This window comes from Ruditapes philippinarum, unplaced genomic scaffold (genome assembly GCF_026571515.1).
Source record: "Ruditapes philippinarum isolate M1 unplaced genomic scaffold, ASM2657151v2 ctg2695_1_1_1_1, whole genome shotgun sequence".
NCBI lineage: Eukaryota > Metazoa > Mollusca > Bivalvia > Venerida > Veneridae > Ruditapes > Ruditapes philippinarum.
In genome coordinates, this window is record NW_026863612.1 from 1 (window position 1) to 19,538 (window position 19,538).

At 32.4% G+C, this 19,538-nt stretch overlaps 2 protein-coding genes and 1 long non-coding RNA gene across 5 annotated transcripts in view; 1 reads left to right on the plus strand and 2 right to left on the minus strand.

The window, feature by feature from the left end:
• Positions 1 to 1,183: 1,183 nt before the first annotated feature.
• LOC132722702 (large ribosomal subunit protein uL6-like) lies at positions 1,184 to 14,967 on the minus strand. Its single transcript, XM_060707226.1, has 5 exons — positions 14,888 to 14,967; positions 10,117 to 10,167; positions 9,254 to 9,459; positions 5,815 to 6,028; positions 1,184 to 1,334 (listed from the first exon to the last, which is right to left on the minus strand). Exons 2-5 carry the CDS (start codon positions 10,160 to 10,162, stop codon positions 1,228 to 1,230), a joined length of 573 nt encoding a protein of 190 aa, XP_060563209.1. The 5' UTR covers positions 10,163 to 10,167; positions 14,888 to 14,967; the 3' UTR covers positions 1,184 to 1,227.
• On the minus strand, positions 10,651 to 12,554 carry LOC132722700 (uncharacterized). The gene is made up of 2 exons (XR_009624650.1): positions 12,420 to 12,554; positions 10,651 to 11,704 (listed from the first exon to the last, which is right to left on the minus strand). It is a non-coding gene; the product is annotated as an uncharacterized LOC132722700 (long non-coding RNA).
• LOC132722701 (protein YIPF5-like) overlaps positions 14,919 to 19,538 on the plus strand; it is a 91,206-nt gene continuing 86,586 nt past the window's right edge. The window contains exons 1-2 of one of the 3 annotated variants that reach the window (XM_060707224.1): positions 14,919 to 14,987; positions 18,926 to 19,066. In XM_060707224.1, the coding sequence (XP_060563207.1) occupies positions 18,954 to 19,066 (113 nt within the window). In that variant the 5' untranslated portion in view covers positions 14,919 to 14,987; positions 18,926 to 18,953. Of the gene's footprint in view, positions 15,026 to 18,925; positions 19,067 to 19,538 lie in introns of all 3 variants that reach the window. The other 2 variants (XM_060707225.1, XM_060707223.1) reach the window with 2 other exon arrangements.

A 19,538-nucleotide genomic window follows, 5' to 3' on the forward strand; every position in this document is an offset into this window, starting at 1 on the left:
ACCCCCTCCCCAAAACTTCGTTTCGGGGGTATAAAAATTAATATTTTGGGTGTTGACGATTTACAACGTAGTCGATGTTTAACAACTTAATAATTAATGCAAAAAGTCCTTTCTAAACAACGCTGCAACTAATTCTTCAAATAAATTAACTTCTGTGTCCATTAAAGGGTATTCATTATTGAAACATACCAGCTGGTCTTAAATATACAGAATTTTCTGTCACATTTATACAATCAATACTGTATACGTATAGTATTGCTACCTTATGTAACAGACTATTTGTTAATGTCACTGAATCATGGTGCAGGCTTATTTCTTTAACAAACAAAATTTCTAATGTCAATTTCATGATTATATTTCCCATTCATAGATCTTTTGTTTCAAGAATTTTCTCACCTTTTTTTACATCTTCAACAGAACTTAGTTCTTTGATCAAAGGTTGCAACACTGAAAATATTTCTATTTAAGTATCTATTTATATTATATTCAAGTTGAATTAAAATATCTAGAGGGCCATGATCGCCCTGAAGTTTCTCACCTTATATAGGTCCCTGGGGCTGGGCCAATTTTAACTCAGGGGCTTTTATTTGAACAAACTTGGTAGACACTCATTTGAAGATGTTTTATGATAAATGACGGGGCCAATTTTGACCCCAGGGCTTTTATTTGAACAAACTTTGGAGACATTGACTACAAGATATTTCATGCCAAATATTTAAGCTCTAGCTCTTTTGATTTTTTAAAGAAGACTTTTTAAGGTTTTTTCCCCGGTTGCCATGGCAATCAGAGTTCTGCATGGAATTAAATTCTTTCAATGATTTTTAAATTGACCACCAAAAGAACATTCCTGTGAAGTTTGAATGAAATTGGTTTAGCGATTTATGAGATGTCATTTGAAATAAAAATTTACGGACGGACAGATGAATTGTGATAACAAAAACTCAAACCTTGTCACTTTGTGACAGGTGAGCTAAAAATAGAATGAGATGATATTCCAATTCTATAATAGTTGTCAGGACTAATTATTAATTATCAAGTTATTCATCAGTGACACTAACTTGTACTAAATGGTTCAATAATTTAATCTACAACAATTAACATAACTTTTTCTACATTTCTCTTTTCTGCCATATTACTTTTTTTCCAGCATTTGGTATATACAAACACAAGAGAACACAAATGGTGCAATTTTTCTCTTTATTTTTCTCTTTACAACAAAGTCCATGTTTAATCCTCATCCTTCACGACTGTAGTTTTCTCAGAAACGTAGATACCATCCAAGAACTTTCTGATATCCTTGTTCTTTACAGAAGTGGACTGTTGAATAAGAGCAGCTGAAAAAAGAAATACATTTAGTTTTAGATTTTTTTCTTATTTTACTTGATTAGAACTAACAGAAACAATCATTATTCTGATATTTCAGGCCAAAAGAACAACAGTAAAGTCCTTTATTACAAAGACTAATGTAGTTGTCGGAAGTGGAAATAGTGCAGGCCTATTTCAATGACTTCATTGGTGCAAACTCTCTAATAATAGTTACTAAAATGAAACAATTTTGGTCTAAACAAGATCTCTATGCTCAAGGTTACATGTATGTTGATTAAACTGAAGGAATTGCCTCTTTTCCAGATTTTTTGAGACCTGAAAATCTTTTTTCTACCCAATTAAAGCAGCACGGCTCCAGATGAGCCAAAATATTTCAAGAAAATCAAACTGGATAAAGAATGTACTAAGATTTATAAAAAGATTCAAGCATTATGCAATTAATGACAGATTTTGCAGTGAATATCACCATATATATCTAAACATTATTTTTGAATGTTTTGACCTGTCTGGTAGTTTACATGGATTATAAGTGCCGTTTGTAATATGTTAGTGTAAATGACCTTCTTCGTTCAATTCACCAGATTTTACTTTTAAATGCATTATAAACAATTTAATTAAAATCATCATGAATCTTGAGGCATGCTGCTTGAAAAGCAAATCACAGATGTTCACAAGCAGGGTTCAAACAGAAATCTGTCAAATAACTTAAAGCACTTTTCATTGACAAGGACTTTTTAAAGGCCAATTTTGCATTTTCAAAGACATTCTGACATCGTTCGGCAATAGATTTCCTGCAAACAATCAATTTGTCAAGCAAACATTTTTGTCTAAAATCAAATTGTACATTCAGGCACCGTATCACAGTCATTTATCCTTCATTTTCCTTGAAGGTGTTTCCTCTCTTAAAATATATTGCTTCTCGTTATGGACTTTCACTTTAGCACATGTATACCATTTATTTCAATTATCTTCATGCATATTCGCCAATACTCTGCAATGGGCATTCCAAACATTGCTTTGTATGTTAACTGTTGGATAATCATGAAGCAACTTGAACAAGAACATTCATTTTTTCCGTTCTTAGACTTTTTAACCATAATTATCAAAGTTTACTTTTTATTTATTCTCCTGAAAACCGGTAATGACGTTGTACACATGCAAAAACATATTTCAATGACACCAAACAGATTTTCTGTTCATTTCATACTCATGATTAACCAAACATAAATAAGTAAATAAAAATTCTCGACAAAGTTTTCCTTTCCATTTTTAACAAAAATTGTTTAAATTTCCTTTTTAATTGACGATCACTGTTATTTTTACAAGAATCAGATATTTTCAAGGATTTTTTTGTTCAAAATCAAGCCCTTTTTAAGCATTTTGTCAAGGACACCCTCAATTCAAGCACTTTACAAGACAGAGATTGTTTTCAAGCACTTTTCAAGACCTGTGCGAACCCTGACAAGGTTATGCTACATGCTAAATATCTAAACTGTTGGCATTGTAGTTTCACAAAATAAGACTGAAATGTTTTTTCTCATACAAGACTTTATCAACTTGTTTTGTTTGTTTGTTTCATTTGAAGCCTTTCCCCCCACCCCCGGGCCAATTTTTACCCAAGGGCTTTTATTTGTTTATTTGAACAGACTTGGTAGACACCAATAAGAAGATGTTTCATGCTAAACATCTAAGTTCTAGCTCATTGGCATTTTTAAAAGAAGATTTTTAAAGTTTTTACTATACACATATAGTTAAAAAACAATGTCACCCCTGGGGCAGGGCCAGTTTTGACCCCCGGGCGTTTATTTTAACAAACTTTGTAGATATTTACTTAAAGATGTTTCATGCTTAATATCTAAACTCTAGCTATTTGGGTTTTTCCAAAGAGGACTTTTAAGTTTTTGCTATACACATATAAGGAAAATCAATGACCCCCCCCCCGGGCGGGGCCAGTTTTGACCCCAGGGCTTTTATTTGAACATACTTGGTAGACACCCATTAGAACATGTTTCATGCTAAATATCTTAGCTCTAGCTCTTTGAGTTCTTAAAAAGAAGATTTTTTAAGTTTTTACTATATGCATATAGGGAAAATCAATGACCCCCTGGGGCGGGGCCAATTTTGACCCCAGAGCTTTTATTTGAACAAACTTGGTAGACACTCATTAGAAGATGTTTCATGCTAAATATCTTAGCTCTAGCTCTTTGGGTTCTTTAAAAGAAGATTTTTTAAGTTTTTACTATATGCATATAGGGAAAATCTATGACCCCCTGGGGCAGGGTCAATTTTGACCCCAGGGCTTTTATTTGAACAAACTTGGTAGACATTCACTAGAAGATGTTTCATGCCAAATATCTAAGCTCTAGCTCTTATGGTTCTTTAAAAGAAGATTTTTTAAGTTTTTACCATATGCATATAGGGAAAATCAATGACCCCCTGGGGCGGGGCCAATTTTGACCCCAGGGCTTTAATTTGAACAAACTTGGTAGACACTCACTAGAAGATGTTTCATGCTTAATATCTTAGCTCTAGCTCTTTGGGTTCTTTAAAAGAAATTGTTTTAAGTTTTTACTATACGCATATAGGGAAAATCTATGACCCCCTGGGGCGGGGTCAATTTTGACCCCAGGGCTTTTATTTGAACAAACTTGGTAGACATTCACTAGAAGATGTTTCATGCCAAATATCTAAGCTCTAGCTCTTATGGTTCTTTAAAAGAAGATTTTTTAAGTTTTTACTATATGCATATAGGGAAAATCAATGACCCCCGGGGCGGGGCCAATTTTGACCCCAGGGCTTTAATTTGAACAAACTTGGTAGACACTCACTAGAAGATGTTTCATGCTTAATATCTTAGCTCTAGCTCTTTGGGTTCTTTAAAAGAAGATTTTTTAAGTTTTTACTATATGCATATAGGGAAAATCAATGACCCCCTGGGGCGGGGCCAATTTTGACCCCAGGGCTTTTATTTGAACAAACTTGGTAGACATTCACTAGAAGATGTTTCATGCCAAATATCTAAGCTCTAGCTCTTATGGTTTTTTAAAAGAAGATATTTAAAGTTTTTTCTTTTGGTTGCCATGGCAACCAGAGTTCTGCATGGAATTAAATTCTTTGAACAATTTTTAAAGGTGACCACCAAAGGAACATTCCTGTGAAGTTTGGATGAAATTGGCTCAGTGGTTTATGAGGAGATGTCATTTAAAGCAAAAGTTTACGGACGGACGGACGCCGGACGAAAAGCGATCACAAAAGCTCACCCTGTCACTTTGTGACAGGTGAGCTGATAAAAAAAATGAACAAAGGGCAAAAATTCCAAAATTAGGCAAGGCGGAGTTATGTTATTTTTGCACTGCACTTCTATTCAAAGATATATATTTATCTATAAAGTTTCCTGATGATATCAGAGTTATGTCCCGGGTAAATTTCAAAGTGTAAAAATGAACAAAGGGCAATAACTCCAAAATTAGACCAGGCTTTGTTTAGGTTCTTTAAGCATTGCAGTTCTATCCAATTATATCTAGCTACCTACAAAGTTTCATGTTGATATCTCTTATAGTTTTAAAGTTATGTCCCGGACAAAAGTCAAAAAGTAAAAATAAACAAAGGGTAATAACTTCAAAATAAGGCAAGGCAGAGTGATGATTCTTAAACACTGCACTTCCACCCAATGAGAACTATCTATCTACAAAGTTTCATGTTGATATCTCTTATAATTTTAGAGTAATGTCCCAGACAAAGTTCAAAGTGTCAAAATGAACAAAGGGCAATAACTCCAAAAGTAGGCAAGACAGTGTTAAAGTTCTTGTGCACTGCAAACCTACTTAATGAGATTTTTCTACCTACAAAATTTCATGTTGATACCACTTATAGTTTTAGACTTATGTCCCAGACAAAATTCAAAGTGTAAAATAAACAAAGGGCAATAACTTCAAAATAAGACAAGGCAGAGTTACAGTTTTTGTGCACTGCACACCTACTCAATGAGATCTATCTACCTACAAAGTTTCATGTTGATACCTCTTATACATTTAGAGTTATGTCCCGGAAAAAGTTCAAAGTGTAAAAATAAACAAAGGGGGATAATTCAAAAAGTAGGCAAGGCAGAGTTACGGTTCTTGTTCACTGCACACCTACTCAATGAGATCTATCTACCTACAAAGTTTCATGTTGATACCTATTATAGTTTTAGAGTTATGTCCTGGACAAAGTTCAAAGTGTAAAATAAACAAAGGGGGATAATTCAAAAATTAGGCAAGGCAGAGTTACGGTTCTTGTGCACTGCACACCTACTCAATGAGATCTATCTACCTACAAAGTTTCATGTTGATACCTCTTGTTGTTTCAAAGTTATGTCCCAGACAAGAAAAGGGGACGGACTGACGGAAAGACGGACGGACAAGGCGGCGACTATATGCTCCCCCCCACCCCCCGAAATTTTTCGGGGAGCATAAAAATTATATAAACTTTCCATCAACTGATATTTACCTGATCTGGACACCAATTCTATGTCATTTCCTGCAAGATGAAATTCATCTTTCTGTCCTGGGGCACTGTTTATGGAGACACCTTCCAACATGCTTACATGTCTTGTGTATTTCTCTCCCAAGAAATTTCTAATTGAAACAGCCTTTTTATCATCAGAAACTGAAACGTTGATGGGGAAATGGGCATACACTGATCTCATCTTGTACAAAAATCCCTAAAACAAATAACATGACATAATATTAGTAATGGAATACAGAAAACAATTTTAGGAAATTGTCCAATTCTCCGACTATGCACAGTAATAAGACAATCAGAGATTTTCATCCGAGACAAGTCACAATGTACCAACAACATAAAGTCAAGTAAACATGGTCCTGACATCGCTCACCAGAGGATAATGCTAGAAATTTTTTTAAGCCAGTAATGACATCATGTCCAGTTTTGACATTTTTACTCCCTAGGCTGCATAATTTTAAAAATATTTGTAGATGTCTGCTACAAAATGCTTCCTGACAAGCAGATTGAAATTTTACACAATACAAGACTTTTTTTTACTTCTATAACAGGGACCAATATAAGGCCCCTTCACAATTCAAAATTGCACTTTTTTTCTACAAAGCGGCAGAAAAAAAATCACAATTTCAAAAGAAATTTCACAAAATATTGGGACTTTGTTTTCAAAATACATTGTTAACCTTCCGGTAAAACTTGATTTACGCCAGTTGCATTAACACAGAAATAGTTTTAATCAAGTAAAATGGTTTTTATGCATGTTAACCGGGTTAACGTACCGACATAAAGCAGATTTTACACAGGTCAGAAAATATAATTAACCATAATTTGAGATTCCAAAATGTTGTGAAAAGCCAAGTAATAGTCATTTTTTCCCCACAATTTTATGACATATCATGCTTTTTTCACAAAATGAACAGGCCCAGGCCTCTTCACAATTTTGACAAAAAATGCCCTGCAATAAGATTTGTTTTAATTTGTAAGTCTATATAAGCTAAATGAACCCCATGGTGGGCCAGTTCTGACTACCAGTTCTGACCGAAGGGACATGATTTAAAGAACTTTTGCAGAGGACCACAAGGAGATGCTTCATGCAAAATACTTAACCTCTAGACATTCATGTCTAGACATTCATGTCATTATAAGAATTCATTCATAAAAGAGACATGGAAATGACATCATTTAAAGTATAAGGTTTTTCTACCACTTGATTAAACAGTTAATACTGTATTCCTAGAAATTATTTCCACAAAAAACAAGAACCGGTTGAACCCGGTGATGCTCCCCGAGAAGGTTCTGGACACAAGAAAGTATAAAAAAATGAACAAAGGGCAAAAAACTCCAAAATTAGGCAAAGCGGAGTTATGTTTTTTTGCACTGCACTTCTATTCAATGAGATCTATCTATCTATAAAGTTTCCTGATGATATCAGCGTTATGTCCCGGGTAAAATTCAAAGTGTAAAAATGAACAAAGGGCAATAACTCCAAAATTAGACCAGGCTTTGTTTAGGTTCTTTCAGCATTGCAGTTATATCCAATTATATCTAGCTACCTACAAAGTTTCATGTTGATATCTCTAATAGTTTTAAAGTTATGTCACAGACAAAAGTCAAAAAGTAAAAATAAACAAAGGGCAATTACTTCAAAATAAGGCAAGGCAGAGTAATGATTCTTAAGTACTGCACTTCCACCCAATGAGACCTATCTATCTACAAAGTTTCATGTTGATATCTCTTATAATTTTAGGGTAATGTCCCGGACAAAGTTCAAAGTGTCAAAATGAACAAAGGGCAATAACTCCAAAAGTAGGCAAGACAGTGTTACAGTTCTTGTGCACTGCACACTTACTCAATGAGATCTATCTACCTACAAAGTTTCATGTTGATATCTCTTATACATTTAGAGTTAAGTCCCGGACAAAGATCAAAGTGTAAAAATAAAAAAAGGGGGATAATTCAAAAATTAGGCAAGGCAGAGTTAAGGTTCTTGTTCACTGCACACCTACTCAATGAGATCTATCTACCTACATAGTTTCATGTTGATACCTATTATAGTTTTAGAGTTATGTCCTGGACAAAGTTCAAAGTGTAAAATAAACAAAGGGGGATAATTCAAAAATTAGGCAAGGCAGAGTTACGGTTCTTGTGCACTGCTGCACACCTACTCAATGAGATCTATCTACCTACAAAGTTTCATGTTGATACCTCTTATACTTTTAGAGTTATGTCCCGGATAAATTTCAAAGTGTAAAATAAACAAAGGGGGATAATTCAAAAAATAGGCAAGGCAGAGTTACGGTTCTTGTGCACTGCATACCTACTCAATGAGATCTATCTACCTACAAAGTTTCATGTTGATACCTCTTATACTTTTAGAGTTATGTACCAGACAAACTTCAAAGTGTAAAAATAAACAAAGGGGAATAATTCAAAAATTAGGCAAGGCAGAGTTACGGTTCTTGTGCACTGCACACCTACTCAATGAGATCTTTCTACCTACAAGGTTTCATGTTGATACCTCTTATACTTTTAGAATTATGTCCCGGACAAACTTCAGTGTAAAAATAAACAAAGGGGAATAATTCAAAAATTAGGCAAGGCAGAGTTACGGTTCTTGTGCACTGCACACCTACTCAATGAGAGCTATCTACCTACAAAGTTTCATGTTGATACCTCTTGTTGTTTCAAAGTTATGTCCCGGACAAAAACAGGGGAGGGACGGACGGAAAGACGGACGGACAAGGCGGCGACTATATGCTCCCCCGAATTTTTTTTCGGGGAGCATAAAAAGCTGCATGTAACAAATCCACAAACATTTTGGGCTTCAACCACTTAGATTTTCATTAGGTCATTATAAAATACTCTGATGAGTAAGCATAACTTTTACCTATGCTTATAGAGTGGACAAATACATAAACCTAAATGTGATATTTGTAATATATATAATATATTTATCCCAGGCGACTTAAAATTCGAGGTCACTATCAGGCAAAAGTTTATCGTTGCAAAAATGCCATCCTTATGAAAAACACAAATTACTTCTTTTGCGAAAGCTTCTAGGAATACAGTAATCCTGGAAAACATGCCATTATAAATGTTCACCTCTGGGCACAATGTGCTTAAACAATTGAAAAATAATCTCCAGTAATTTTTCTCACTTAACTGGGAAGAGGCTTTACCTACTTGATTTTGGAAAAAATTATCACTAAAATTGCTTATTTGGAAAGTAAAAAAGGAGGTTTAAGTTCAAATATTTAGGAAAACTGCATGATTTTAAAGTAAATTTCGATTGGGAACAGGCTGTTTTCAGAGTCTGTGTTATAAGCAGGAAAATCACTGATCTCATGCCATTACAAAAGCATACCTTTGGGCACAATGTGCTTAAGCAATCTAACAGTAATCTCATATTATAAATTTACATAACTACCTTTGTTACACCCTTGAACATGTTTTGAATGTGACTGCAGACTGTGTTGACAGCAGCCAACTCCTTACGCTTGCCAAACCACTTGATGACCTTGATCTTCTTCTTGCCATCCATCTGGATATCAACAGCCAAATGTTTGAATGTTCTAGACAGAGACCCTCTAGGACCTTTTACCATCACCTTCCTGGACTTGACATTGACATCAACTGTTTAACAGTAAACATATTAACTGAAAATTACAAATATATATGCCATATGCCTGTATCTCAAATTGTGTATAAGCCTGTTATTTACACAAAAAATATTCATAATATTTGGACTTCAACCATTACTCACAAAAGACAATCAAAACAAAATTGAAATTAAATTTTATGTCATTGTGTACTTCACTAAAGCTAAAAATATCACTCAATTAAAAAATTTATACACTTGATTGCTTTTGATGTTCTGCACTGGATACCTATTCTGGTACAAAGTTCTATATTTAACTTTATCAAAGTATCCCTTTCACTTATTTTAGAGAATTCAAAACTTACAAATGAGGACACAATAGGTACATTACAGTAAAGATTTTTTTCTTGCCAAGTTTGTTTTGTTTGTTTGTTTCATTTTTACGCCTTTTCCCTACAGTATTTCAGTGACATATAGGCGGGTAGTTTCCTAACCATTGTTACTGGAGAGTTACACCAGTACTAGACTACCTTCCTCCATGCTAAACTACCAAAGAATCGAACCCACGCCAGAGAGGTAACTGGATTAGAAGTCATCAACTCTAATCCCTCGACCACGGAGGGGGTTTCTTGCCAAGTTAATCTGTTTATAAACTTCTAAGATCATGAATATGTATTTTCTGAGTAACATACCCCCATCAGGAATAACAATTGTCTGTGTTGTTAAAAGAGTCTTCATCTTTCCTGAAAATATCAAATGTAAGCTTCGTTAGTATGAAAACTAAAATATCTTGGGTATGACATCAAATATTATAATCAATAACTAGCAACCCCACACTAATTTTTTTATTTTATTGTATTTATAAACAATTTATTTCATCTTATAGTGCTCATGATAAGCATTTCAGAACAGTTTTCCTTTTCAAAATGTATTTAAAATTTATGAAACAGTTATGACATTTAATAATGGAAATTGCGCCTTTTTTACTACAAATGTATATACAATCAACAAGAAATGTTCTCGTGTTGACGGAACCGAAATGACAACGTTAATGACAAATTCCACACTTAAAATACTATAATTGTTTAATTATTTGAGATATTTTGATGAAATTTAGAATATAGGTAGATTAGTTATTACTGAATATAAGTGGGTTATTTTACAGACCATTAACTGTAGAAGACCACAATCATACTAAGTCTAATACAGTGGGCAAGGTATCGATAAATTTTTTGAAAAAATTTATTCATTTTTCATTTATCGACATATATAAAGTAACAAGAAACTACAGCAGCACTGTATAATGAAATCCAACATGAATGAATATCAAATTGCTCTACAGCATCTGCAATGTCATGCTTTTATCTTTTTTTTTCTCAAAAAATAATTATTCACTTCTTTTGCAGTTAGTAAATAACTCTCTTCTTCCAGAACTCCCGCAGTCTCGAATTATAGCAGTATATTCTAAATTGAACATAAGTCAAACAGCCCGAAATTCCTCACTAGACCAAAAGAAATGAAATTGATTTGATTTGCTATTAATTGAGATCAAAATTAAGAATGTTTTTCATTGCTAACATAAATTGATGCACCTGGAGGCTGGATATCAGTTGTCTTTGTCAAGAGCTCTATAATATCGATATGATTTATTCTGCCGATAAATGCCAGTCGGTAGGACATAATTGTTTAAATTAATTAATGTTATTTATAAGGATCTGCTTCTCCCATTTCCCAGATTTGTTTTAAAAGGAGTCTTCTTCATCTTTAACCATTTTCTTTGAAATTAGTTGACTTCATTTCATCGGATTTCAATGAATAAGCATAAATCTCGGCAATTAAACATACTTCCACATTACAATTTTGGGGCAGTTCTTGCAATGATTGGTAATGTATACTGTTATCATATATTTTGCAGATAAATGCCAGTTGGTATCATATACTTTTTAAATGCTATAGAAGGATCTGCTTCTCCCCTTTTCCAGATTGTTTTTAAAGGAGTTTCATCTTTAGCCATTTTCTTTGAAATTAGTCGACTCCATTTCTTAACATAGCTGATTTGGGATTTCAATGAATATAAAGCAGACATCTCAGCATCCCCATTAACAATTTTGGGACAGTTCTTGTTGTGTTTGGTAATGTATTCTACTATATGACAAGAATTATTCATTAACAGCATTGGTTTGTCATCTTATATTTGTCCAAATGATCCAAGTGTTGTCAAATATTGTCATCATCAATATTATTTCATGATATTTTTTTTTTGTCAGGTCTGTCATGCACCTGGAAAAAAATAAAGTATAAAGTTAGTATTTATAATAAATCATACATGAATTAAAAAGAAATGCTGGCAAAATAAGTTTAAATACATTGTTTAAAAATATTATTTATCCTATATATATATATATGCGTAGAGGTTAACAGATTTTTTTCAGTTAAAACTGTCACTGGCAGCAGGTCGACCCTGCATTCACCATGTAAATTGCTCATTAGAAATAAATTTCTGCTTTAATTAATTATAAAACCGTAAAAAATTAATTTAATATTTAATAAAAAGTGATTTCCTTGTTAAATATACGATATCTCATTGAAACCTGAAGCATCGGTAAAAAAAAACAAAAAAAATTAGAATTTGAAAATTGGCCGAAACTGAGCAGGTGCCCGCCGAAACATATATCTCAATTTTAAAGACAAATGCGCTAATATTTAAAAAAATAATTATATATTGATATATTTTATTATAAACCAAGACTTTATCTACCATAATTTTATTTTGTTACTCGTTTATACGTGATAAATCAGTAATGGAAATAATCGGATTTCACCGCGTCGGTGAATTCAAAATGGCGGACTCTGATGGACTGTTGAATTTCCACAACTCGCTGTATTTAATCGTAGATGCGGGTGCTTTAATGGCAACATAATTTTATGACTTATGAATCATTTTAAAGATAATTCAATTTATTTTCTAGAACACTATTCGTTTTTCTTCACTTACCGATAGTTTTCAAGCAAATCGTCGGCGAGTATCGGGCGTCATAACTTTTTTGTTTGTAAACATATTTAAATGACGAAAATTCCGCGGTGAAATGTAAACATATTTCTGATTGGTTGCAAAAAATCATGAATATTAATTAGCAACAAATGACCAGCAAATAAGGTCATGCGGCATACATGTGACAAGCGCGTGTCCACAATCGGGTTTTGTAAAATCGGCCGAAAATACACCTGTATATTAAGATTAACTGATAATGATTAAAATGCATAATATGCATGAATAATGAATTTTATATCATTTTGAAGACAATTTATCACTGATTTATTTCATATAACTTTTATAATGGTCAATATTAAAATTTAATGTTTTACAATCAATTTTATGAACACACTATCGATTTTTACGCTAATTTCTTAAGCTGTAGGCGTATCAGTTGGGGTTGCTACAATAACAGTTAACACTGAACAGTTTTAAAAATGTAACTCAATCAATTTCAAATAACCATCAGGCCTTAAAAAAAGAGTTTAATTCTGGTAACCCTACCGACCGTAACATTTTAGCGCCAACTGAAACTTTTTTACAGCCTTCAAAAAAAAAATTTGACGAAAAGCCATCCCGGTACGGGCGTTAACAGATTTTTTTACCGTCATATGAATTTGTCAATAATTTAGCCTACTCAATGTCATGACAACAGAATGGCTGCGCCCTGGTCGCAGTCTTGTCAACTTTACTGGCAATAAAAATTGAAAAATGTTCACACCGAAAGATGAAATAAGCGTCATCAAATCTGTTTTCAATAGCAGTACGGTGCACGATATATACGAATCATTTACGGGCAGAAAAACAATGGATTTTGAGGCTAGATGTATGGTAAGTTAAAATCGTCTTCAAAGTGCAGCGTCATTTTCCAGAGTAAAAAATGCTTACCTACCGACCCATCTTTTTTTCAAAGATGTTACCAGAAACAAACCTATTTTTTAGGCCTCATAGGACATGGGATGTGAATAACACAAATTATATGATACATATCACACTACAGCAGTCATAAATCATTACAATAATTTTTTTTATTGATTTTTAATAAATGTATTCATAATGATAATACTGCCTCATAAGCTGTGGCTTCCTGTTCTATCATTAATCACAATTTTTCAATATTCACTTTATTTTCACTAAAGCAATAGTCATCCAAAGAGAAAATTACCCTTTAAATATTCATGTAAACATTGTAGTCCAATATATTAGACGTTACAGGCTTGTTAGAGTTTATGTCGGTCAAGCCTGACGTCTAATAGTTATTGCTCAAAACGCATAACATCATAAAAAAATCAAAAAATGTCTATTGTCTTGCCTTTCAAGCTTTATTCAAAAGCTTATCTTCTTTTCTTTCAATTTCATGCTCAATCATACACAAAAACTCTCATACAATGTACTTATCAATTTAAAATAAAATATAAACATCAATCTATTTTTGTCTATCAGCCATACTGGTTAAGCAAGGTGCTTTACAGATTGATTCCAAATTTTTGAACGGAAAAATATATTCGAACACACTGACGATGCATGGGCAATTATTTCGTTAAAAAAAATATTCCGTTCGTTTGTTCCGACTCAGTTAAACGCTTGCATTTGAATTAGCCAATCAGATTTCGCGCACTTTATGGTCACCATTTGTTTATCGGCTGTAAAAGGAATTTAAATACATGAGAGGATTTAATCATGATTTTTCGGATGTGACAGTTTAATTTTTTTGACAAAAGGTATTAGTTTTTAGTTTTGTTCATAAATAGGTCAAAACTTATGTAAATACATGCTGTCTTCATTGTTTTTCGTTCCGCCCGATTTTCTGGCGGAACATGCTATGGGTTTTTGAGCAATTTTGATATGACGTTGCTTTGCCCTGAAGAAAAAATATCTCGAAAGCGACTTCATATTTATAGGACCAGTAAACATCGTTACAATCGTAATAAAACGGTACTTTGTATTTGTCTAGTAGCAAGTTTTGTTAATTTAAGTACCGACATTTTATTTAGATTTCTAGACTATCTATTGTTACTTTACACTAAATTACAGCTTGTCCATATATCCTTTATCATTAATCTGGAGAAACTCAAACTGTCAGAAAATGCTGATCAATTTATTTATGAAAAATTACTGATTTTCATTTAAACCACGCATTTATCATTTCCCCGCCGGTCACAATCGCAGGGTACTTCTATTTTACATGTAATTATGTAAATCAATGTGGATCAAATAAATAAATGTTCACAAATCTACATTTTTTTGGAGTGCACAGTCAGTATATAGTTTTAAAGTGTTATTGGAAGAGAGATAAATAAATCTGTGAAAGGAAATCTTCAGCAGACTTGAAGATATAAACCATTATTTTGAAAATTGAGTTCTTCTTTGAGATTAGAGGTATGATTTGCCTGATGTAGAAGGATTATCAAATACAGTTTGATATTTACCACTTTCTGTAGTGGTCCTAACCGGAAAAGGAAGTTGAAAACCGGTGTGTATAAGATTTTTACTTCGTGAGAGTCGATAAATTTTCGCCAACAAGATAACGTAAGACAAGTTTTCGCGTAACTTGTTTTGTGTTCTTGGTAATCCTTGATTTAAAGAATATATTGTTATATTTCCGTCATATTTATATAAATAGTGATATCATTCTTTTGTGTGATTTGTTGAAAATGAAATAATTTATTTTTTGATGTGTCATATATTTCGGATAAGCATAATGCCAGTCTATTTATAATAATTTGAAAAATTGATTCTTTTTATTAATAAGTAGTAATGAGAAATAATATGAAAAAGGCAAATCCTCAAAGCGAGCTGGATTTCCATTTACCGCAAAATAGTTTAAAATAATCATTCATTTTTATTTTACATTTTCCGTTTTAAAATTGTCATTAGGTATTGTACAGACTGGTGAAAATGCCCGATCGGGCTTATGTCATAAAAAATCTTATTTCTAGAAAAGAAATAAAGATATTTTTTTCAAACTTTGTTTGTTTATTGAGAATAATATTTGACATAAACAGAAAGAAAATATTTGGCTACTGTCACTTTTGTGCAATTTATTTTCCTTTTTTCATGTTTTTATAACTCATAATTTTTTAAGGGAATTTGGCGGTTACATACCATGGAGGTTACGTACCACTGCATAAATGTACCATTTTTGGAGGTTACGTACCACTATAGAAATATATAATAAAGTGATAATAAGGGATAAGGTGTGAAACTATCGGGTTTATTGTTCAAATTCGCGCATTTAAATTGTATTTTGTAATGAGATTAAATATGTATGAATATATAAGAATAAACAACAAACCAAAATTAACGATAAAAAACAAGTTTTATTTACAACACAAAACTGAAACGAACAAACGATAAAAATAATTAATAACACTAATATAATTACACACACTAAAATTGAAACAGTACAATGAAACAAACCACAGCAAAATGATTTAATGTACTCAAATCACGCTAAAATAACATTTTCTAAAGTCCCAGCATGAAATTCTGTATAAATTCTATATATTTTGGGTCTGAAGCGTAAATATATCTAGATGTATTGAACGAAATTTAGACGCGACAGAATCACCGAATAGTTTTAAAACAAGCCATGTGACTTGAAGAAACCCTGGAAGTTACAATAATAGATTTTGTGGATATTGTATGATTGAAACAAGTCTTAAGTCATTCATTTGATATGCTCTTTAACGTTTCCATAGTTCACTGTGGGAACTTATGTGATATCTTAACGCTCTGACCCACGCGGGTCAAGTTAGGAAACCACCATTTTATTCTTTATAAGAAGTAAAGTTTTGTTCCTATGACTGCCTAGTGTATTTATTTTGAGGACATTGGACATTTATAGAAAAATGAATGAAAAAATCAAAATGAAGAAATGTAAATTTTGCCTGTGTCTCCCTTTAACTGAAATAAACAAAATAATAAGAACCGGACAAAATTACTTACCTTGGATAAAAAACTAAACAAGCGTTACATATTTTATCATTTGTACATTACTTTAAGTTTTATTTACACGTTAACTGAACTGTGCATAAAATGAAAATAACAATAATTATGTGACACGCTCTGAAATGAAACAACAGTACACAATTAACAAGTATTTTTAAAAATATTTTTGAGTTTTATTTATACGCACTTAACTGAAATAAACAAGACAAAATAATTGATAACAGAAAATATGCAGGTTACATTTTATTTACAGACTCATATTTACAAACAAGTCAATTTATATATTTTTCAGCTCCACTAAACCGCTCCTGGATGCTACTGTCTTCTTGTCAGAATCTACTTAAAGCCAGATCAGAGTTGTGATAAATAAATAATATCACACTGATAAAATCAGTGTATTCACTTATATGTCAATAGTTTGCAATTTGTTTGTGATTTGTTAGATTACTAATTTCTGAATGTGTGATAATCATACATAGATATAGGTAAAACGTTTGCATTTATATTAATTGCTCTTATGTGATTTTTAAAAAGTAATATTAAAGTTATAATTTGGTCTTTTTTTATAATTGTTATGCTCTATATTATTTGTATTTTATATAAATTATATATATATGGTACGTATCCTCCAAAATATATAAGTGGTACGTAACCTCCTGGTACGTATCCTCCGTGGTACGTAACCTCCAGTAATCTTTTGAAGTACTTAAAAAGTATGTTACATATGAAAAGTGTAAAACAAAATAGGTTAGATAACTTCTTTATACTCTAATTCATTGCGCCAACACCTGTCAGCATATATTTCATTCAATTTTCAGAGAAAACCTAAAGTATAATGTTCAGTGTCAAAGAATTGTCAAAATATAAATGCCAGAAACAGAATATTTAATCCAAATATAATTATATATAGAATAAAGATATTGGCGCAATAATCTAGGGCAAAATGAAGTTGTTGGACACATTGCTATTTAGAATTTTACATTACAATATTATTTTCATGAACTTCAAATATTTTGTTTCTAGAAAATGAGAAAAAAGCGAAATAATTCTAAGAAAATAAAAGATAACCAAAATATTTTGATTTTGATTTGTATCATATATCAATGCTTAATAAGCAAAACAAGTGAGAAAGAAACATATTAATGATCTTTTCTAGAAATTTGATATTCTATGTCTAAGCCCTATCAGGCATTTTTACCAGCCTGTTTTATACACTACTTCCGTTTATTCTGGTTCCCCCTTTCTATTATTGTTCCCATATAAATGCGCAGGAGACCAGTCTACACTTCCATTTTCAATCAAAGTACATTGGCTTTTATCGTTATCTTGTAATTCGAAAAGTTGCGATGTGTCAATTCAGTAATTCGGACAAAAGTTTTCAAAACCATCACTATCTAGCAGGTACTCTCGTTACCGTAAAGCTCGCTTTGCACATAGGCCCTTCGGGCCAGCTCATCAAGATCAGTAATAGCTGATAAGAATCATCGTAGTCCCTTTATGTTCACTGTTATCAAATTATTCTTAGAAAAACGACACTGATTGTCTCGTTCTAGATTTAAGCAGGGTCTGTATTTGAAAGACACTGCTTTAGGTATTCAGGGTACACATTTATATACTGTGACATGATGTGAATGCTAAAAACTGACTCGTAGGGAAAGTCTTCCAATAATCGGGCCAGGAACTTGACATAATAATATTCATTCATAGAATATGCAATGGAGTAAAGTAATATGTTGATAAGTCATGTTTCATTCTAGCCTTATTAATTTGTCCTAAATGATTTCACTGGTTTTTACTTCTGTCAGAAGACCTTGCCAAACTTATAAATACTAGTAACGGCACTAATCACAAATCAATGATTTACATTATTTAAATTCATGACAATTTTACAAATAAAAAATAATTTTACGAATAAACATACATGTAGTTTTCCTTAAATTCTTTATAAATGACTTTCCTATTTTTATCTAGGTACATACAGCCAAACTAATTGCAAGTTGTCAGAGGTTGCCTACACAATTATTGCATGCCTTTGAAGTCTCTAGCAAGATTATGACTTTGTCCTAATAAATATAATGTTGCTCTGCTATTTTTACTATTCTGTGCAAAATTATAGGCTGGGACAACATGAACATTACAAGCTTATAAAATTTTGTCTAATAAATTGAAATAGATTCTGACTTAGAACAAAAAATTCCTTAGAATCTATTTTCCTAAGACGTGGTGTGATTTTGACTAAAGCTACATGATAATGCAATAAAGTCAGTAAAATCATTGGAGCAATTACACTTAACAGGCACTTTGTCTGGGAAAATCTGTTAAAAAAATTATACCTATTGTGCAATTTAATAGTTAAGAGCAAGTTGAAATATACTAATAAATTACATGTAAAATCAACTTTTGAACATTCTTGTTTTACCATATGATAGTTTGTTTTGCAAGCAGCTCCTTACAAGGCCCTATGTGCCTGCTATTCAAGGTGGCTATATAAATAAAAAGTAATCATTTCTTTCCAGTGTTTGGTTTTAAGTAATTTCAAGAAGAATGTCAGGCTTTGGGCAAGATGATGGATTCTACAGTGGTGGTGGTGATTACTATAACAACCCGAATCAGAATCAAGATATAAACTACGCCCAAAGTGGATATGGGCAAGAACAGTAAGTCAAAATTTACTGCACTTTATATAGTCTTTATGAACCTTTCGCAAAATAAGTTCTTAAACTATAACAAAGCTAAGTTTTTGTCTTATTTTTATCCATGGGTTATTATCTGCATGGCTCATTGTTGGTTACCCATGGTATATATTCCTTATGTACTACATTAGTTAATGTAGTATATATCCGTACATACTACATTAGATAATGTAGTATGTACAGAATATATATACAGTGTGTAACCGACAATGAGGAAAGCAATTCCATGAGCAATTCATGTGTACTGTGATGAATATTTGTTTCAGTGTCTGAGATGGTAATACCCCATATAGACATGGGAGGTAACTGTGTTGGAAAAGAAGTCAAGTCATTTCAATTACAGTCGTAAAGCATCTAATTTTCTTTTCAGCATTTCTAGTGAAGCTCATAAGTCTATGCATACCATAGATAGAATAAAGGACATTCTAATACTATG

What these genes read in the sequence shown, in the direction of transcription:
- LOC132722702 (XM_060707226.1), bottom strand. Translation starts at nt 10,162, where the DNA reads ATGAAGACTCTTTTAACAACACAGACAATTGTTATTCCTGATGGGG. An exon ending in AATTGTTATTCCTGATGGGG is followed by an intron (nt 9,460 to 10,116) that starts GTATGTTACTCA and finishes ACTGTTAAACAG; the next exon opens with TTGATGTCAATGTCAAGTCC. An exon ending in TGTTCAAGGGTGTAACAAAG is followed by an intron (nt 6,029 to 9,253) that starts GTAGTTATGTAA and finishes TATTTGTTTTAG; the next exon opens with GGATTTTTGTACAAGATGAG.